Source organism: Ostrinia nubilalis, chromosome 27 (assembly GCF_963855985.1).
Source record: "Ostrinia nubilalis chromosome 27, ilOstNubi1.1, whole genome shotgun sequence".
Lineage (NCBI taxonomy): Eukaryota > Metazoa > Arthropoda > Insecta > Lepidoptera > Crambidae > Ostrinia > Ostrinia nubilalis.
In genome coordinates this window covers 2594055-2616544 of record NC_087114.1, presented here as the reverse complement: position 1 = coordinate 2616544, position 22490 = coordinate 2594055, and the positions used below count along the sequence as shown (strand labels likewise).

Below are 22490 nucleotides of genomic sequence, written 5' to 3'. Positions count from 1 at the left end.
CTGAAAACTGTACACAGAAATAGCTATAAAAATATTTTATTCTATTCTTATGGGCTCCCGGACTTCCAGTTAAATGAACCCCTATTTTTAAGTATTGTTATAAGTTAAGTGTATTGTCGATGATACTGAATAACCATTTCTTCTTTATTTCTTTCAAGTCTTTCTATTTGAATTGAAATCCTTCAACAGATCGCAGACGCCGGCTTAGTCCTTCGCATGCAGAACAGAATATCGGCGCTTCAGAGCGAGTTATCCCGCACTGCCAAACGAGCCAACGATTTGGAGGAACGGCTTATGAGTGAGTAGAATATGATATAGTTCTATCCTTGTCTTTCATATTTATTGTGTGTAAGAAAGAAAGCATAAGAAAATGAATGGAACTAAAAACAACATATTCTAGATTTATAAAGAGCGAGTGAGAGGGAGAGAGTCAATCAACGTAAACTATTTTAAAACGATAGTAAATCATGCACCAAAGGGAATAAAGCAGTAGCATACGTCACAGGTGCTATATTGAATTCAAGGCTGTAGCACATTTATCAACCCGGAAAAGGGTCATAACCGTATCAACGCGAGGCGCACACCTATCCGCACCGTAACGTAAACGCCTCGCCTCGCGTTTGTCAGCGCGTGAAACGCGATGACAGCTCGCGAAAGGGGATACGGCGTTGATCCCTTTCCGAGTTGATAAGTCTGCTATGACCTCGATTTTTGTCCGTAGCTGTGTTACAGTTTTTAATCTGTTTTTGTTAGGTTTTAAAACTTTTTTTGTTACTAAAAACGTTCAATATTACAGCTCGCCTCTCGTCGCCGCCCACCAACCCCAACATAGACAGATTCAAGGTTGAAGAGCTGGAGATTGAGAACAAGAAGTTGCGAGAACACCTGGACCGTCTGAGAGCTGCTGGAGACAGCATCCTGGTCTCCAAGGAAGTTATTTGTAAGTATCCCATCATCATCATCATCATCATTTCAGCCACAGGACACTGGTAAAACATAAGAGAGAAGTGGCACTGAGAGAATCATTGAATCGCCTTCCCGAAATCTTTATAAGGTTCTATCCACCTTGTGTGTAAGGAATTTCTGTACCAACATTGAGAAAACCATGTGATTCCAGCAGAGCAGAATCAGTCATTCTTTGTCGTAAGAAGCTGATAAAGGACAAATATGGAAACGTCAGGTCTTCCTAATGCATGCGACCAGCGTAAGTAGTGATTCAAGGTGGAAGACCTGGAGATTAAGAACAAGAAGTTGCGAGAACACCTGGACCGTCTGAGAGCTGCTGGAGACAGCATCCTGGTCTCTAAGGAAGTTATTTGTAAGTATATTGTAGTAGGGATGATAGGACGAGTGTTGAAGGAGCATAACCATCAATAAAATCACCCCTACTCTTCTGTACTATGGGATGCCATTGAAAAAAGCTGTGTTCCTCCTTCTTGTAAGTATTATATAAAAGCTTCAGTACTAATGAGGAAACCATGTGGTTCAAATGGAGTAGAATATGCCAACCTCCACACTTTGCATGTTGTTAAAAGAAAGACGAAAATTGTAGTGCGGGATTGCAGTTGAGATTTCGGAAAGCTGTGTAGTTCTAGCAGGGTAAGGTAGTAACATTCCCACTGTTCCTGTGGATGTCGTAAAACTGACTAAGGGTCAAAATATGGCATCATCAGAGCTTCCCAACCCGTCTAGCTTGTATGGGTAGAGTTTCAAGGTGGAGGAGCTGGAGATTGCGAACAAAAGCTCAGGGAACATCTGGACCGTCTGAGAGCTGCTGGAGACAACATCCTGGTCTCCAAGGAAGTTATTTGTAAGTATACCATCACCCACAGGACACTGGCGAACATAGGTCTCCCCCAATGATATCCAGATTGGCTGGTTGGCAATAGCCTGCATCCAGCGCCTTCCCGCAACCTTTATAAGATCATCTATTCACCTTGTAAGTGCCTGTCAATAAGGAATTTCAGTATACGCATTGAGAAAGCCGTGTGGCTCCAGCAGAATAGAATAGAACCACACACACCCTTCTACCCTTCTTTAGTATGAGGTTGTCGTACCATTGAGCAAGCTGAGTGAGCGTAGAACAAGACCATCCTGTGGATGTCGTGAAAGTGACTAAAGGACTAATATGGGGACATCAGACCTTAACCAACCTGTATGGCCAGTGTGAGTAGTGATTCAAGGTGGAAGAGCTGGAGATTAAGAACAAGAAGTTGCGAGAACACCTGGACCGTCTGCGAGCTGCTGGAGACAGCATCCTGGTCTCTAAGGAAGTTATTTGTAAGTAAACCATCATCATTTCAGCCACAGGACACTGGCGAACATAGGTCTCCCCCAATGATATCCAGATTGGCTGGTTTGCAGTAGCCTGCATCCAGCGCCTTCCCGCAACCTTTATAAGATCATCTATTCACCTTGTAAGTGTCTTAATAAGGAATTTCAGTATACGCATTGAGAAAGCCGTGTGGCTCCAGCAGAATAGAATAGAACCACACACACCCTTCTTTAGTATGAGGTTGTCGTACCATTGAGCAAGCTGCGTGAGCGTAGAACAAGACCATCCTGTGGATGTCGTGAAAGTGACTAAAGGACTAATATGGGGACATCAGACCTTAACCAACCTGTATGGCCAGTGTGAGTAGTGATTCAAGGTGGAAGAGCTAGAGATTGAGAACAAGAAGCTGAGAGAACACCTGGACCGTCTGCGAGCAGCTGGAGACAACATCCTGGTCTCCAAGGAAGTTATTTGTAAGTATACGGGACTATTCCCACCTCTCGTTCCCACCGCTGCAACTCCTGCCAGGATCTACAGCTTGACCACCAGTAACCGAACCAGTGACGGTAAAGTCTATCCCGGGGGAAAGTTAAACTGTCATTTGACCCTCAACGAAATTAATCAGAAGAACATAGGAGTTCGAAGTTAAGGTATTTTAAGTATCTCAACATTTACAGGATGTCCACTACTGGACAAAAGCCTTCCTATGCATTTCCACAACATCCAGGCGCTTCCCGCGACCTTCATCAGATCATCGGTCCATCGAGCGGGAGGTCGGCATACACTTCGATTTACGGTCTGTGGTCGCCACTCAAGAACTGCTCCTATGTTCTACGAGCTATGCCCCGTCTACTGCCACTTAATTTTACCTTGTTTGGGTCTGCTAATTTAGAAGATGTCGTGCTCCTGCCTTGGAAATGACCATATTAAGATGATATACTATAAGTAGGTCAGGTCACGACATTTTAATAATTAATACAAAAAAATTCTGAAAATATATAAAAGGGAGATATTCAACTTTAAACCTTAACGTCTTATATTTACAGCTCAACTTGGCGTGATGCAGCAAGAACTGGACAGAAGGAGGGATGAGTGCATCCAACTAAAGAGTGTACTGTCCAACCAGGTATGTTTCGATCTATCTATCAACCTATGTTCTAAAGCCTGGTCCGTGAGCACGTAGAATTTTGTCCAATGACCCCAAGCTACCCATCCTTATCGCTCGCGCGTAATTATGTTGCTGTCCCGCTCGCACACTCACTGCGGGCGCCCGTCGCACAGTCGCGACAGCAATATAATTACGCGCGAGCGATAAGGATGGGTAGCTTGGGGTCATTGGACAAAATTCTATGTGCTCACGGACCAGGCTTTATCAATATCTATTTGATTAAAGAAAACCTGTGTACAGTAATCATATCTGAGCTTATAGGGCAGAAGTACCACCTTAATTGGCCACCTTTATATTTTGCACCATTTTTGGCCATTTAATTTTTTACTAAGATGTAAAGCGTTATGAACTAACAAAATTATGTATTTTCAAATGTTGCATTTTCATAGTGTTTCTTTATATTAATCTCCAGTTGAAACTATTTAATTTATGAAAAAAATTTAATTTTACAGTATTTTTGATAGTAATTGGCCAAAAATGGTACCGTGGCCATAAAAAGAGGCGTGGCCTTACTAACCGGTAAACCTTTTTATATTAGTACAGTCAGTTGCAAAGTTTTATCTTCAAATTAAGTTGTACTTATTTTTACTAAAAACCCTATGAGAATTATGTACAGTCTACCTCATCATAGTTAATGTTATAGTGGCATAATCGCCCCTAATACAACGACCAAAGATACCAGATGCCACAAAGTTTATATTACTCGCACTAAGCGTTTCGATGACTCTTTTATACAGGGTGTTAGGTAAATGGGTATATGAGCCGACACTAGCCCATGTTAACATGGTTATATAAATGGTATGGTGAAGTCAGAAAATTGATATCTTCATTTCAATTATTTTATTTTTCATAGAAATCGGATTTTATAAAATTTATTTTGTATGAAAATTTAAAAAAATAAAATGATATCAAATTTCTGACTTCACCATACCATTTATATGCCCATGTTAACATGGGCTAGTGTCGGCTCATATACCCATTTACCTAACACCCTGTATAATGCGAACAGCTAGGGACTGGAATTCGAAGACTATAATCCGGGCCTGTTCATGGCGAGAGTGAATAGGCACTTACAGGGCAGATATGTACCATCCTAGACTGCATCCCAATGCGATTGTGGTCAAATAACTGCCTTGTTATGCATAAAAAAAAAAGATGTGTACAGACGACAGCCCATCAGACAGATATGTTTGTTGCAAAATAGCCCGTATTGCAACGAGATAAGATGCTACAGAGTTTAGCTTGAAGTACTGTTGACTATTACTATCGTTATTACATTTGAGTCCATAAAACCATAGTATAAAACTTTATCTCAATAAAGTCTTATCACCCATCAGTTCGTCTTGACATATCTGACAGGGTACACAGATAAAAAACCGAGTCAATAATAGTATGCTTAGGATATGGTTCGGTATAGTATTTTAGGAAATGTTAAGTGTCTATAATTTACGTATTAATGCCACCTGGAGAGAAAGTGCTCTTAATATTGTAGATAAAAAATTTTACTCAAAGAAAACATTGCTTCATTAAAAAAAAAAAGATTTCCGTTGTCATGAGGGAGCTATAAAAACAGTTGGGAATCTTGTTTTTAATATTTAGCCAATCGGCTTCTTGCACTATATTTTCTTTGGTTACGTAGCGGGTTCTAAGTCAATTTTTTAGGGGTTTCATATCCGTTCAAAGGATCTCCAATGTTTTATTTTCACACATCTCAGTAAATAAAGGTTCCTAAATTCTAACACTTCATGGACGACGCGTCAAAACAACAAACGGTCTGTAAATATTAACTATTCGTTTAGTTTTCCAAGATTCAGTCTTATGTGTTATTAATTACAGTTACATTTTAATCAACGAGTTATTTTTCACGTTATTGTGTCTGTGTCTAGTTTGACAGTGATGGTAATTTGGCGTGGAACAGAATATAAACTTTAATGTAATGGTTTTAAAGTTGATTTTTAGTTGTGAAAGTGCTGTGTGAGGTGTGAGTAATAATTGTTTTTAGACAAACCTATTTTTAAACAAGGCTTTAATAGTATTAACTGTTCAAATATACTCCTAAAAGTGAATGAAAAGGGTAATTTATTACCAACAATTTGGTCCAAGAAGCGTATCAACAAAGCTATGTAACTAAAACTTAAAATTTTAAAGTGCTAAGTGGATTGTATTGTGTGTAGTTAAAAAGAAAGCATTGTCGATCTGTTTTAATGCTTTAGTTTGGTATTTAATAGATTTTAGTTAAATCGATCTGTGTTACTTAAAAGTGTCCTGAAGCTGAGTGAAATGATAAATATAAAAAATCGTGACAGTTTGAATTAGAATGTGTACCGAGCGATTAGTTTGTATGGGATATTTTTAAAAGATTTTGTTGCCAGTAACAAGTGTGAGAAGTGTTACCAATACAAAAAATGTCAGTAATGTCAGTAAATGACGTGACAATGGCCAAAACGTTGTTCATCGATCTGCCTATGACACGAAGCGGCCTGTTTTGTAGGTGTAAGGAGGTAAAAATACCTGTTAAGGACGAAGCACACTTATTATCCCGGAAACGGATCGTAACCGTTTCAACTCGAGGCGGTCAGTATTCTTTATATGAAACTTCGTACCGCAACCCACACTTATCCGCACCGTAACGTAAACGCCTCGCAGCGAAAGGCGATACGGTGTTGATCCCTCCCGGGTTGATAAGTGTTAACCTTTATTGTTAATAAAAACGGTTGTTAAATTTTCAGGAATTCATGAATAAGAACATCTTTTATTAAGCATCTTTTAACATACCATCATCATCATTTCAGCCATAGGACGTCCACTGCTGAACATAGGCCTCCCCCAATGATTTCTATATTGACCGGTTGGTAGCGACCTGCATCCAGCGCTTTTCTGCTGCCTTTATGAGGTCGTCAGTCCACTATGGTACTTAATATACAAATAAAGAAAATTTTAATTCATAGGTGAACCTTAACCAAGTTAGTAGTGAGTAATTATTTTGCTTCTGACTGTACTAACATTCTTGTAGGTATAGTCTGGTCCGTGAGCACGTAGAGTTTTGTCCAATGACCCCAAGCTACCCATCCTTATCGCTCGCGCGTAATTATATTGCTATCGCGCTCGCACACTCACTGCGGGTGCCAGTCGCACAATCGCGACAGCAATATAATTACGCGCGAGCGATAAGGATGGGTAGCTTGGGGTCATTGGACAAAATTCTACGTGCTCACAGACCGGGCACCAAAGCTTGGTGGCGGTTATACTGTTGCCATAATATTTAGGATTTAATCGTGATTAAATAAGGCTCAAATTTATGTAGCAACATCTTATGTACAGTCGAAGGCACATTAAGCTGAACACGCATCTTATACAGTTGTATTAAGTGTCATTTTGCAATAAACGTCTATAGTTTGATGTGGTGTCGGCTGTACAGCAGCGTCAAAGAGTTCGTGACACCCAAAGTAGCCAAAAAGTTCGCAACACGTCTTTGTTATAGTTGTTGCAATTCACGAAGGCGAGTGAGCTTTACATGTGGTGGCTCGCTACTGTTCGTTTTCCAAAAGTTTTGATAGACATTACACTATCGTTATGTGCATGTACACTATTGTACACGTACACACACAAGTAGGTACCTAAAGCTCACTCGCCTTCGTGAGTTGCAAGAACTATAATACTAAATTGAAATAAGGTGTTGTCAACAAAAATGCTGTTGAAACATTGTTAAACAAATAAAATAAAACTTTTTGGCCACTTTAGGTGTCACGAACTATTGTAAATGTATGTACATTTGGTTTTCTATAAACTATTGAGTATTGAGTAATCAAATTGATATTAATATTATACATTTTTGGGTGCAGAAACCATGGTTCCAAGCTTTGAAGAATGTTGTGAGTAAAAAAATAGCATGACTGTGGTCATATTACGATGCATGAATATTATATGCATTGCATGATTCTTATTTCTCACATGGATTAACAATAGTTCTAGCGCCTAACTCAGTCAGCGGCATGGAAGTAGCACGGGAGGGGTGATTTTGACGTATTATGTGGCAGAGCATACGTATCTGAAGTCTCTTTGACATTTGGCGTAATAAAAAACACCCTCCCGTGCCGCTACCATACCTCAGGCACGGACTAAGTTAGAAGAACTATACAGGGTGTTAGGTAAATGGGTATATGAGCCGACACTAGTCCATGTTAACATGGGCATATAAATGGTATGGTGAAGTCAGAAATTTGAAATCTTCATTTTAATTATTTTAATTTTCATATAAATCGGATTTTATAAAATTTATTTTGTATTAAAATTAAAAAAAATAAAATGATGATATCAAATTTCTGACTTCATCATACCATTTATATATGCCCATGTTAACATGGGCTAGTGTCGGCTCATATACCCATTTACCTAACACCCTCTATTATACTAGTTCATACTACAATGCATGAACATTATATGCATTGCATGTTTTTTATTTCTCACATGTACATTAACTACTCGTATATCTCTTAAAACATAAGCATGTTTTATTAATTTTGTTTGTGTTTATGTTCTAAAGACCAAAAACGTTGTGGTTAATTTATTTACAATATTATGTTTTTATTGAAAATTTTTGTTTTTCTCACGCATCTTTTGGCGTCATTGCATGGTACTGTTTTTTATTTTATTAATTTATTTAATACTAGTTATTTAATTAGACTAAATTAATTTTTGATAACTATGTTTAAGCAATATTTCAATACAGTTAATTTCTATAGTAGTAGAGAAGATTTTGATGTTATTTTTATGTCACAAATTAAATAATTATGTTTTAGATACCAACTTTTTTTACTTGCACGTATCATTTTACTTTAAAGTAACTTACTTAGTATATTTTTACAAATTAATTTTTATTAAAAAAAAGTATCTGTCTTTGTCATTGTAAAATGAACCTTATTTGTACAGACGGTGAATCTAAAGTCGCTTGCGACTTCCAACTACGGGTCGGACGTGGACATCATTAACGAAGATGGCGAGCTGGCATCTGCTTACGAAGCGCAGAAGGGAATTAACAGGTAATAACTCAAAGGTGACTAACTGACTGACTGACATAGTGATCTATCAACGCACAGCCCAAACCACTGGACGGATCGGGCTAAAGGCATGCAGGTAGATGTTATGACGTAGGCATCTGCTAAGAAATAATTTTACGAAACTACCCCTAAGGGGGTAAAACGGGATCCACGCGTACGAAGTTTTATATGGTGATAGAGAAATAGGAAAGAGTGGAGAGAGATAGGAGACAGGGGAGAGAGAGAAAGAGAGAGAGTGGTCCCGGTTTTGACTCAGATGGAACATCATAAACGGAGATGGCGAGCTGGCCTCTGCTTACAAAGCGCAGAAGGGAATTAACAGGTAATAACTCAAAGGTGACTGACTGACTGACATAGTGATCTATCAACGCACAGCCCAAACCACTGAACGGATCGGGCTAAAGGCATGCAGGTAGATGTTATGACGTAGGCATCTGCTAAGAAATAATTTTACGAAACTACCCCTAAGAGGGTAAAACGGGATCCACGCGTACGAAGTTTTATATGGTGAGAGAGAAATAGGAGAGATTGGAGAGAGATGGGAGACAGGGGAGAGAGAGAGAGAGAGAGAGGAAATAGAGAGGAGAGATAGGAGAGAGACAAAGAGAGAGGTCCCGGGTTTGACTTCCAGATGGGACATCATAAACAGATGGCGTTTGGCCTCAGCTTGCAAAGCGCAGAAGGGAATCAGCAGGTAATATTATTGTTTTTATATGGCGAGAGAGAAATAAGAGAGTGGAGAGAGAGAGAGAGAGGTCCCCGTTTTGACTCAGATGAAACATCATAAACGGAGATGGCGTCTATCTAGCATCTGATTATGAAGCGTAGAAGGGAATTAACACATAACATTATTGCTTTTATATGGTAAGAGAGAAAGCGAGAGAGAAATAGGAAAGAGAGAGGAAAGAGAGATATGAGAGAGATAGGATAGAGAGGAGAAAGATAGGAGAAGGGAGAGAGAAAAAAGAGAGAGGGGTGTCCCGGGTTTTACTCACAGATGGAACATCATCAACGAAGATGGCGGAATTAACAGGTAATTTTGCTGTATTTATTTGCTAGGAGAAAGATAGGAGAGAGAGAGATAAAACAGAAAGGTCCCGGGTTTGACTCCCAGATGGATAAACAGAGATCATGGCGTCTGGTGTCTGCTTACGAAGCGCAGAAGGGAATTAACGAATTAATTAAAGAGAGAGGAGAGAGAGAAAAGATAGGAGAGAGAGAAAGAGGTCTCCGTTTTGACTCAGATGGAACATCCATCATAAACGGAGAGAGATGAGGGAAGAGGGAGATAGAGTAGGGAGTAGGGAGAGATAGGCGAGAGTGGAAAAGGAGAGAAAAGGGAGGGGTTGGGGGGGGGGGGGGGGGAAGGCACTAGAGGTAGGTCCCGTTGCTAGAGTGAGGAGTGTAGGCCAAATCATCCATTTGCCTTCTAAATTATATAGGGTCGTGAATGCAATGGAGACTAAATGACCTGATGGTGGTGACTACAATACACCACTAAATTTTTATCACCGAAAAAAAAATTCTGGGTAATGAGTTATTGATACTGATCCCATTTGTGCAAAAAAAGAAGTTAAATAAAGTGACTCAAAATTTCCTCCTAAAATTGGTAATTTATGGACACACGCGTCGCTAGCACTATTTACGTACGATAATGTAACACTTATTAGAATTCAAAATGGTCTAAGTTAGCTAAGTATGTAATAATAACACTGGAAGCGTGGTCGAGGCGTGAGCGAGACAGACAGATCGATGCAACGTGCGAGCGCGTACGACTACTCTAGCGAGCAGCGGAGTGACAAAGATGTGACGCGTAAAATACGGACTAAAGAAAATTTAATAAAAAAAATAACTTTATGAAAAACTTTTCTTTTTCTTTTGCTTTAAATATTTCACACCTTTCTACATAACCTGTTAAAATTTTTTCGGTGATAAAAATTTAGTGGTGTATAATGTCGCATTTGAGTCCATTTGGCAGGCCTATGTTCAGCAGTGGACGTCACAAAGCTGAAATGACGATGATGATTTGAGAGCCCCGTTGCTCTCAATTTTGCCACCATTTCTCCATTTGCCTTTTGTAAATTAGAGAGGATCGTACTACTGCAATGACTATAGGACCTGATGACGATGATTTGTCAATGTTTGTTGTTCCAGACAACTACAAGATGAGTTGACAGCCGAGAAGAAGTTCTATTCCGAGCACATATCGAAGACTAAAGCTGAGATCGAGCGACTTCGGGAAGAAAACGAGAAATACCAGAAGTAAGTCATATCTTTCTAAGTAAAAATTAAAATTAATAGATCAACCCACTCCTGTTACATTTTTAATACAAGAAACATAGTATTGAGTATTAAAAAAGAAATTCCCACCTCTCTTACCCACCGCTGCAACTCCTGTGTAGCCAGGATCTACCGCCATTAAAAACCCAAGCAGTGAAGGTCAAGTTTGTCTCGGGGGAAAGTTAAACTGTCATTGCACCCGCAACTAATATTAGGTAATAAAAATATATATAGGGTTGAAGTACATTCAATACTGTTGACACATGCATGCATGCTGATTGCAGGTTATTGTTAGCAAAATTAACTTTAAAACCATGTCATAATGTACCTTACAAATAAGTATTAGAATAGCATTAATATTTATTTCAGCGAGGAAGATGCAAATACAACTAGTTTAAGAAGATACTGGAGAAGTTTAAAAAATATTATAGGAATGACGTCAGCAGTTTTATTCACAAGAAGAATGTTCTAATGAATTTGACATTTACATTATTAGGAATAATTTAGGTTTAAGTATGAATGTTACAAAAGGTAGGTGAGAATTTTTATTTATTTATTGTTACGTTTTTACAGTATTTTATTGTTTATGATTGTTAATAAATGAAAGAAATATGAATGGTTTTTGAATGCACCACGACCAGTTTTCATATTATTTTGAAAGCTAAAGGGGGCATAGTGTAAGTTTACGTGAAACGCATTCGATGTCGAGAGAGACTGTGTAAAAAAGTGACATTAAATATATGACGAGTTGTACAGCGCCCCTAGCGGAAACTTTCAAGAACTAAAATCTTCATAATTTTTTTTAATTCGCTCGCTAGTGACGACGTTTGATGTAAACTCACACTACGCCCTCAGAACTATTCCTACCTCTAGTTGTCACCGCTACAACTCCTGTGTAGCCAGGATCTACAACTTGACCGCCAATAACCCAACCAGTGAAGGTATACAGGGTGTTAGGTAAATGGGTATATGAGCCGACACTAGCCCACAACATGGTCATATAAAACGTATGGTGAAGTCAGAAAATTGATATCTTCATTTTAACTATTTTAATTTTCATACAAATCGGATTTTGTAAAATTTATTTTGTATGAAAATTAAAAAAATTAAAATCATGATATCAAATTTCTGACTTCACCATACCATTTATATGCCTATGTTAACATGGGCTAGTGTCGGCTCATATACCCATTTACCTAACACCCTGTATAGTTATAGATTAAGCTCTATTTCATACACATAAGGTTGATTTTAATTCTTAATGAAGGTGACATAACCAGCGACATTTCTTCGCAGGTTGCTGAGTGCAGACTTGAGCCAGGAGCCGAAGAACAAAAACCAGGAGTTTGCTCAGAATGAGATCATTCGGCTGGCAGCAGAGAGCTTGGCTTTGCAGGTATAGTAAATCCCATTAAAAACTAGCTAGCAGAACAGCCTTTGGATTTAAGTATAGAAGTAAAAATGTTATGAAAAGTTAATAATGTGCAATGTAATGGTCTAGGTGCGAGTGAGACAGAGATATCGTCTTCTCTCTCTAACTGTCATGGCGGTTGTTCTGTATTTGGTTACGAGTTGCTAAAAGTTAATAAATACATTTTGTCAAGTTTAAGCCCATTTTTCATTTATATTTTATCTAAAAAAAAGAGATTATTCTGCGGGTCAGATATTTGTCAAGATGTGTACACACATGTATGTCCAAATGTTCCAATGTTCCGCAAAGACTTACATTAACTACCGCAAGCTGTTTACCACTGTGTGCCATGCCATGCCATGTGTGCCGACTTGTGCAAGTTTTATTGCTAGTCTAAACCTCGCTTAATTTTTCTGCATCTTCAATTCTTCATAATATAAAAATATTACAGGAACGAGTGGACAAACTATCAGAGAGCTGCCGCCGCTACAAGAACCAGATACGGTTGCTGGTGAACAAACTGAAGGAAGCTGGGATAGAGGATGTCAACGATATCTTAGAGACTACAGGTAGGTATGGAAGATATGAGACTACAGCGACAGCACCGTTATCGTTTTAGCGCTCACCAGTTAGCGCCACTGTAGAGTGAGGTCCTGTCACTTGCTAGTAGCGAAGACAGTGGCACCAACTGGTGAGCGCTAAAGTGGTAGGAGGGCTATCGCATTTGCACTCATCAAGATGGCGCCACTGTAGAGTAAGGTCCTGTCACTTGCTAGTAGCGAAGACAGTGGCACCAACTGGTGAGCGCTAAAGTGGTAGGAGGGCTATCGCATTTGCACTCATCAAGATGGCGCCACTGTAGAGTAAGGTCCTGTCACTTGCTAGTAGCGAAGACAGTGGCACCAACTGGTGAGCGCTAAAGTGGTAGGAGGACTATCGCATTTGCACTCATCAAGATGGCGCCACTGTAGAGTAAGGTCCTGTCAATCGCCAGGGGTGCCAACTGTTAAGTATAAAAACGATAGCCCTCATTAAAAAGGTCATCACACATTTATCAACCCGGAAAGGGATCATAACCGTATCAACTCAAGGCGGTCAATATTCTTATACGGTATGAAAATTCGGTACTGCAACGCACACTTATCCGCACTGTAACGTAAACGCCTCGCTTCATGGCGAAAGGATGTACGGTGTTGATAGGTGTGCTATGACCTTTACTGTGGCCACCTTCGACACAATACACAAATACACTTACACACTTGCCCATCACATACTTTTAAACTGTGCTTTTTTAAAAATAATTTACTACTAGCTGACCCGGCGAACTCTGTTCCGCCTCGTATCGCAATTTTTCCTTATTTGCTCACCGTTTAGACCTACCCGTCCAGGGTAGGTCTAAACATTTTAAAACCAAAATCAGCTCAATCGGCCTAGCCGTTCTCGAGTTTTAATCAGACTAACGAACAGCAATTCATTTTTATTTATATAGATAGATAATTAATTATTGATTCAACCATAGTTTTGTCCGCAGAAACAGTGGTGCCGAATGTTTCTATAGGCCTAGAGATCACGCCGGTGACGCGCAAGAAAGAGAGGGAGTATCTTGGGATGTTCGAGTACAAGAGGCAGGACGAAGCTATCATTATCAAGAAACTTATTACAGGTGAGATTATTTATTTATTTATTTATTTATTTATATAAGGCACAGCTATTTATTAGTCATTAATGGATCTGCAATGATGTTAGAGCGACCTCACCAGATCGTCGGTCCACCTAGTGGGAGGCCTGCCCACGCTACGTCTTCCAGCCCGTGGTCGCCACTCGAGAACTTTTCTGCCCCAACGGCCATCGTCTCTAAAGCCTGGTCCGTTATGTTGCTGTCGCGCTCGCACACTCACTGCGGGCGCCCGTCGCACAGTCGCGACAGCAATATAATTACGCGCGAGCGATAAGGATGGGTAGCTTGGGGTCATTGGACAAAATTCTACGTACTCACGGACCAGGCTTTACGAGCTATGTGCCCCGCCCACTGCCACTTGATTTTAGCAATTCGCGGGAAGAGCCTGGATGCGGGCAGCGCAAGACCGGTCGTTATGGAAATCCTTGGGGGAGGCCTTTGTCCAGCAGTGGACGTCATTTGGCTGAAACGAACGAACAAACGATGTTAGAGCGAGACGGTGACGCGCAAGAAAGAGAGGGAGTATCTTGGGATGTTCGAGTATAAGAGGCAGGACGAAGCGATCATTATCAAGAAACTTATTACAGGTGAGATTATTAGTCATTAATGGATCTGAGACGTGGTCGCTTACTATGGGCCTCATAAGAAGGCTCAAGGTCACCCAAAGGGCGATGGAGCGGGCTATGCTCGGAGTTTCCCTGCGTGATCGAATCAGAAATGAGAAGATTCGCAGGAGAACCAAAGTGATCGACATAGTTCGCAGAATTGCTAAAATTAAGTGGAAATGCGCGGGGCACATAGCTCGTAGAGCTGATGGCCGCTGGGGCAGAAAAGTTGCAGTCAGAGTCAAAGCTTTTATTTAATACTTAGGACCTTTCCAGGGCGCTTATACACGTCCCAAATATAGCTAGCCTTACCACCACTTCAGGAGAACATATGAACTGGTGCTGAAAAGAATAGCAGAAGAAATTCAATCATCTAAATATTTATGATTCCTGGGTAAAAAAGCAAGAGTTTAGTGAGTTAACTTATCAAAAAATACTCGACACATATTTTTAACTTTTTCAAACTAATGAAATTTAAAGAGATAGGTAAAGCGTGCCAAAGTTCACAAGAAGTGGTCCGCGACGTCAAGAAGTGCAGCAACATTAAAAGTGTAGCACTTTGTGACGTTACGCGGAACTTCAACGCATCATAACTTCGTAATTAGGTACTTGTTTGATTGACAATTAAAAAAATGTGTCCAACATTTTTTAATATTATAATTGAAGGACTAAAAGTTATTTTTTTAGGAAACCAGCCTATTGTCAGAAGCGGCATGTAGTCAAATTGTCTGTTTCTTCCAGATCTGAAGCCAAAAGTGGCCGTAACACTCCTCCCAGGCCTACCCGCCTACATCTTATTCATGATGCTGCGTCACATGGACCACGTGGATGACGAACCCAAGATGCACCAGCTTATGAAGGCCGTCCGGACCGGCGTCAAGAAGACCCTTAAGCGACGCGCCGACAGCGTGGCTTGCAACGCTCTGTGGCTGGCCAATATGCTCAGGTGGGTCACACTTGGATGGGGGGCCGGGGGTCTCTAGATGGGGGGCCGGGGGTCAAGAAGACCCTCAATATGCTCATGAAAGCTGTCCGCACCGGTGTCAAAAAGACTCTGAAACGACGCGCCGACAGCGTGGCTTGCAACGCTCTGTGGCTGGCCAATATGCTCAGGTGGGTCACACTTGGATGGGGGGTCACTAGTTGGGGGGCCGGGGGTCAAGAAGACCCTCAATATGCTCATGAAGGCCATCCGTACCGGCGTCAAGAAGACTCTCAAGCGACGCGCCGACAGCGTGGCTTGCAACGCTCTGTGGCTGGCCAATATGCTCAGGTAAGCCGGGGGTCACTAGATGAGGGGCTGGGGGTCACTAGATGGGGCCGGGGGTCACTAGATGGGGCCGGGGGTCACTAGATGGGGGGCCGGGGGTCAAGAAGACCCTCAATATGCTCATGAAGGCCGTCCGGACCGGCGTCAAGAAGACCCTTAAACGACGCGCCGACAGCGTGGTTTGCAACGCTCTGTGGCTGGCCAATATGCTCAGGTGGGTCACACTTGGATGGGGGTCACTAGATGGGGGGCCGGGGGTCAAGAAGACCCTCAATATGCTCATGAAGGCCGTCCGGACCGGCGTCAAGAAGACCCTTAAACGACGCGCCGACAGCGTGGTTTGCAACGCTCTGTGGCTGGCCAATATGCTCAGGTGGGTCACACTTGGATGGGGGTCACTAGATGGGGGGCCGGGGGTCAAGAAGACCCTCAATATGCTCATGAAGGCCGTCCGGACCGGCGTCAAGAAGACCCTTAAACGACGCGCCGACAGCGTGGCTTGCAACGCTCTCTGGCTGGCCAATATGCTCAGGTGGGTCACACTTGGATGGGGGGTCACTAGATGGGGGGTCGGGGGTCACTAGATGGGGGGCCGGGGGTCAAGAAGACCCTCAATATGCTCATGAAGGCCATCCGGACCGGCGTCAAGAAGACCCTTAAACGACGCGCCGACAGCGTGGCTTGCAACGCTCTGTGGCTGGCCAATATGCTCAGGTGGGTCACACTTGGATGGGGGGTCACTAGATGGGGGGTCGGGGTCACTAGATGGGGGGGCCGGGGGTCACTAGATGGGGGGCCGGGAGTCACTAAAGTATGGCCAACGAGAAGCGATACCAAATGTAAACAAACCCAATGTCATGGTCATTTGGAATAGCAGGGGTTTGACTTTGACATATTTTCTATATATTCTATGGGTCGGGGGTCACTAGAGGGAGCCTGGGGTCACTAGGTGGGGGGCCGGGAGTCACTAGATGGCTGGTGGCCTCAAGTCAAACTCCCCGCACCCCGCGCTTCCCTCAACCAAAAAGTGGTGAAACGATTTATAACTATGAAAATATGGAAAAACCTTCAAACCACAGTCTCTCTCGATTCTAACACCTTAATCTCTCTCCAGGCTACTGAACAACTTACGACAGTACAGCGGCGACGCGGTGTACCAGAGCGCCAACACGCCGCGCCAGAACCAGCAGTGCCTGCGCATATTTGACTTATCAGAGTATCGCCAGGTGCTCAGCGACATCGCCGTGTGGATCTACCAGGGTAAGTGACCCTTTGCTGACGTCACTTGATAAAAAAAAAACCTTGTGAGCCATTTTCAGGTTACAAATACCCGTACCAACAACATATCGACTGGTATTCCTGACTCAGCGACATTGCCGTGTGGATCTACCAGGGTAAGCGCCATGTTTAATTGCCTGACTGCTCGAGACACTAGACTGGTGAGCCGCGTGGCGTCTTTCGTGTTAAAAGTAGTCAATTCTTTATTAATATAGTGACATCCCCTGACTGTTGACATCTTCTGACTCTATTGGAATCCCCTGACTTCGCTAGTATCTTAACTCGCTGTAGCGACATCGCCGTGTAAATCAACCAGGGTGAAAAGACCGTCTCTTGACATCCCCTGATTGCTGAGATCCCGTCTAGTTACGAAATCGACGAGTGCATCTACCAGGGTGAGCGAACCATACGTGGACATTCCCTGAGTCTACAACCTGAGACAGTCCAGCGGCCTCTCACTCGCTGTTGCAGCGCGCCGTCTAGATCTACTAGGGTGAGCGGACTCTCTGTTGACATTCCCTGACTGTTTACATTCCCTGGCTGTTGACATTCCCTGACTCTGCTAGTATCCCCTCACTCGCTGTAGCGACATCGCCGTGTAAGTCTACCAGGGTAAGCAAACCCTCTGTTGACATTCCCTGACTGTTGACATTCCCTGAGTCTCCAACCTGCGGCAGTCCAACGGCCTTTAACTCACTGTTGCATCGCCGTCTAGATCTACTAAGGTAAGCCAATACTCTGTTGACATTCCCTGACTGTTGACATTCCCTGAATGTCGACATTCCCTGAGTCTCCAACCCGCGGCAGTGCAGCGGCGACGCGGTGTACCAGAGCGCCAACACGCCGCGCCAGAACCAGCAGTGCCTGCGCATATTTGACTTATCAGAGTACCGCCAGGTGCTCAGCGACATCGCCGTGTGGATCTACCAGGGTAAGTGACCCTTTTCTGACGTCACCTGATCAAATTTAAAACCCTTGTGAGCCATTTTAGGGTACAAGTACCCGTTCCAGATATAGGTTTCCCTACCACCACTTCGGGACAACATATTGACTGGTATTCCTGACTCAGCGACATTGCCGTGTGGATTTACCAAGATTAGTAACCATTAGTTGACATCCTAACTGTAAGCATCTCCAGGTTGTTGTCTTCCCTTGACTTTACTGACGTCCCCTGACTTTGTGATATTCCCTAACTCGCTGTTGCGACATTGTTAATATCAATATGCTGTGTTAGAACCAGCAGTGCCTGCGCATATTCGACCTGTCGGAGTACCGCCAGGTGCTCAGCGACATCGCCGTGTGGATCTACCAGGGTAAGCGAACTTCTGCTGATGTCCCCTGAGAGAGTCAGGGTCAGACTGACCTGTCATTCTTTGTTGACATCCTCTGACTCTTTTGACATCACCATAGTCTCTATTGACATTCTACGACTCTTTTCTGACATGCTGACATCTCCTGACTCCCGTGACTCATACTTGCAACCTCGCTTTAATCTACCAGAGTGAGCGGACCCTCTCGCTAATGCGAAATCGCGTGTGGATCTACTAGGGTAAGCTTGTGACTTTGACTGCTCGAGACATTAAACATAATAGACACACTGGTGAGCCGCGTGGCGTCCAACGTAAGTAGTAAATTCTTTATTAGTATGTAGACCCTTTTCAACACACTTATACACGTCCCAAATAGCTGGCTTTACCACCACTTTGGGACGACATATCGAGGCATCTACTGACTGCAGGTAATCCGTCACTGCTAATTTCTCCTAACTTTCTTGTCTCGCTGTTGCGACATCACCGTTTGTGTCTACAAGGGTTTAAGTGGATCCACTCTCTTGAATCCCTTGCAGTACTTACCACTTTTGAAGCAATATAATTTCAGTACCGTCCATGTAGTTTGCATATTAAATTTATGAGTTGCACAAATGTAAGCACGAAGTAGAAGCAACTGGACACTAAAAGTGTCTATATCTACTCCGGGTATGTATGATTTCATTTTGGTTACGTGAAAATAAAAAATGTTTTCACTGGTGGCTTTTATACCACACTAGATACAAAACGTGTCTACTACGTTTACACAGCCTTCTTAGGAGTCTTTTTCTTTCACAGTTTTTGTAACCATTTTCTTCTTCCCCAGGACTGATCCACCTCCTAGAACGGCAACTAGAGCGCCTGATAGTGCCGGCGATCCTCGAGTACGAGGAGATCAGCGTGCGCCCCGGGGCTGTCCGGGCCCCAGCCGGGCCTGGGCCCGCGGGCCCCGCGAGACTGAATCATGACCTGTCGGCCACGCATGATAGTTTGCGATCGCACGCCGTCGGCGCACCGCTTATTGGGATGATTTTTAAGCAGGTTAGTGATAGAGAGTGAAAAAGATATATTTGGACTACAGGTTCGCACTTAAACGAGAAGGTTTCTAAGTGTTGTTGTCATAAAAGACGATGGACAAACATGAGAACATCAGGAGTCCACACCCCGTCTGACCAGGGTGGAAAGTGTAGGCTATATCCTCCGTTTTGCATCTAGTAAGTTAGAAGGTCGTGCTCCTGCAGTGGAGACTAAATGACCTGATGTTGAGAACATTGTAGTCAGATACTTTGGGGGCCCCGTCTGGGTCCCCGCCGGCCCTGAATTACGACCTGTCGGCCACGCATGATAGCTTGCGATCGCACGCCGTCGGTGCACCGCTTATTGGGATGATTTTTAAGCAGGTAAGTAAGTGACAGAGAGAGATATATTTAGACTACAGGTTGGCACCTAAAGCCTTCGGATAGCGACATCTATTGAAACTAACGGAAACTATTTACTAATTGCGAGCACTATAATCAGAGTAAATACAAATGAGTAGGTCATCTTCATAGAAACGCACCGAGCGCGGTTTGTATGTGAGCGCGCCAATACGTATGCGGCGCGCACGCACACACTGACAAAATTTAGCGGGGATTAGCGGGAGTTGCGCCGAATTTTGTCAGTGTGTGCTCTATTTACTCTGCTATAATAAACTGTGATGATAAACAAGCCATCGATTTTGATTATGGATAGTCTCGGTAGATGGCGCTGTTAAACAGCCTCCTGTCCCTTAAAAAAAAAAGGTAAATATTTTTTTAACAACTTTCTTTTTTCCCCAGTTGTTCTACTACATCTGCGCGTACAGCCTGAACCAGCTGCTGCTTCGCAAGGACCTGTGCTGCTGGGCCAAGGGGCTGCAGATCCGGTACAATATCTCACACCTCGAGACATGGATCAAGGAGCACCTCGCCGAATATGGACAGAAGACCGTAAGTATGGTTTGAATTAATTAAGTAGAAGACCTGTGCTGCTGGATTAAGGGGCTACAGAAAACCGTAAGTCATCGTCATTTCAGCCAAGGGATGTCAACTGCTGGACATCGGTCTCCCTCGATGATTTCCAGATTGGCCGGTTCGGGACTATTCCCACCTCTCGTTCCCACCGCTGCAACTCCTGTGTAGCCAGGATCTACAGCTTGACAGCCACAAAAATCCAACCAATGTAGGTCAAGTTTGTCCCGAGGGAAAGTTAAACTGTCATTGGACCCGCAACGAAATTAATCAGAAGAACATAAGAGGAGTTCGAAATTGAGATTGGCCGGTTGTCAGCGGCCGTTTCCAGCGCCTTCCTGAAGGCTTTATAAGGCCGTCTTCCGGTTGTTCTGCATCTGCGCGTACAGCCTGAACCAGCTGCTGCTTCGCAAGGACCTGTGCTGCTGGGCCAAGGGGCTGCAGATCCGGTACAATATCTCGCACCTCGAGACATCGATCAAGGAACACCTCGCGGAATATGGACAGAAGACCGTAAGTCATCATCAAATACCACCTGGACATGAGCTCCCCTGGCTTACCTGGAAGTCTCTAAATAGACTTCGGACACAGGTTGGCCGTAGTAAGGACAATCTGGTCAGGTGTGGATTCTTGGATGGCTCAAACATGGAGTGCAGGTGCGGTTTTGTTCCCCAGTCGATGAAGCACCTGATGTCGTGCCCTGAGTGCCCGAGCAACTGCACTCAGGAGGATTTGATGAATGCTGCTGACAACGCCACTCTTGTGGCGGAGTTTTGGGCTGACACTGTGTAGGTTTGTTCTCGACACGACAAGAAGAAGAAGATTATAATATAGACCTAAGCTGCTGGGCCAAGGGGCTGCAGATCCGGTACAACATCTCGCACCTCGAGACATGGATCAAGGAGCACCTCGCCGAATATGGCCAGAAGACCGTGAGTATGCTAGAAAAGAAGATAATACTGACATAAAGTGACTTCAGTGAGAATCCAGTCATCCAGATGATGTTACGGAAAAAAAGAAAGAAACATCTATTACGATGAACATCACTTAGTCAAGGACACAGAAGGTATTCGGGAAAAAGACAGAAATAGCACATAAATATAACAAGGAAATAAAAAGTGAACTGAGCAGTGCCACCCTGTCGTACAGCGATGCCCATCGTTATGGATATCACCAGGCCATGACGCTGATTTTCAGTGTGCCCCATGCCGAGTGGAAGTCACGTTATGTTACGGGTCTGTGTCCATTATGTAAGAAACTTTGTATACCAATATGGAGCAATAAAGTATTTGAATTTGAATTTAAATACTTGGCGCTAGCCTATCAGATAGATCACCAGTGCTAGAATGCCAACATAAAAATTACTGTTTTCCTTGGTCACGCATGATTATAAAAAAAAGTACTTTTACCGATTTGACCAATTTCATTCATTTTTGGAAGTTTTAGTTGCTCTGAAATAAAGTTGCTAAAAGGCGTTCGCCAACTAGTGACGTCATAGCTTCACTTTGTCATAAAAAGCTATGGGACGATAGCGCAAATTGTAAGACCTAAAATGTGAATGCTAATGTGGTTAAGCAAAATAAACTATTGAGTATTGAGTATTGAGCGCTAGGAAACCCCAATAAAATAAAAATTGACCAGTGGTATAAACCCTATTATCAGGACAAGAATTATATTGAAAGAATAATGCACTGTTACAATTGGGATTAGGGATTGGGAACAACTAAAATATTTTCCGAAAATTTTAAAAGACTGCAACGTCTGACCAGATTACTAATGCTAAATACTTGTTAATTCCAGGTGGAAGAGATATTAGGAGTTCTAAAGCCCATCACACAAGCAGTTCATCTCTTACAAGCCAGAAAATCCATGGCCGACGTGGATTCCACTGTCGACATGTGTCCAGACCTCACCGCTATGCAAGTCTGCAAGGTATGCTATTCTAATTCAGTTCAGTTCATCATCATCATCATCATTTCAGCCACAGGACGTCCACTGCTGAACATAGGCCTCCCATAATGACGTTGTTTTATAGCTGAAAACAACGTCATTGGGGGAGGTCCGTCATAGGAGGAGTAGAAAATTTCTACTCGCTCTACCGTGTCTCTCCATTCAACGTTGACTCTATAACGCCGAAAAATGCTCAATCCCTTCATCATCATCATTTCAGCCA

The 22490-nt window shown here is 42.8% G+C and overlaps 1 protein-coding gene across 1 annotated transcript in view; it reads left to right on the top strand.

The window, feature by feature from the left end:
- The window catches only part of LOC135084787 (unconventional myosin-Va), a 79812-nt gene that overhangs the window by 49119 nt on the left and 8203 nt on the right, over positions 1 to 22490 (top strand). The window contains exons 52-64 of the mRNA XM_063979524.1: positions 190 to 298; positions 797 to 940; positions 3322 to 3401; positions 8373 to 8482; positions 10655 to 10762; positions 12077 to 12176; positions 12643 to 12760; positions 13723 to 13854; positions 15216 to 15420; positions 16859 to 17004; positions 19156 to 19370; positions 20147 to 20296; positions 22118 to 22249. Coding sequence (XP_063835594.1) covers positions 190 to 298; positions 797 to 940; positions 3322 to 3401; positions 8373 to 8482; positions 10655 to 10762; positions 12077 to 12176; positions 12643 to 12760; positions 13723 to 13854; positions 15216 to 15420; positions 16859 to 17004; positions 19156 to 19370; positions 20147 to 20296; positions 22118 to 22249 — 1749 coding nt within the window. The remainder of the gene's footprint in view (positions 1 to 189; positions 299 to 796; positions 941 to 3321; positions 3402 to 8372; positions 8483 to 10654; positions 10763 to 12076; positions 12177 to 12642; positions 12761 to 13722; positions 13855 to 15215; positions 15421 to 16858; positions 17005 to 19155; positions 19371 to 20146; positions 20297 to 22117; positions 22250 to 22490) is intronic.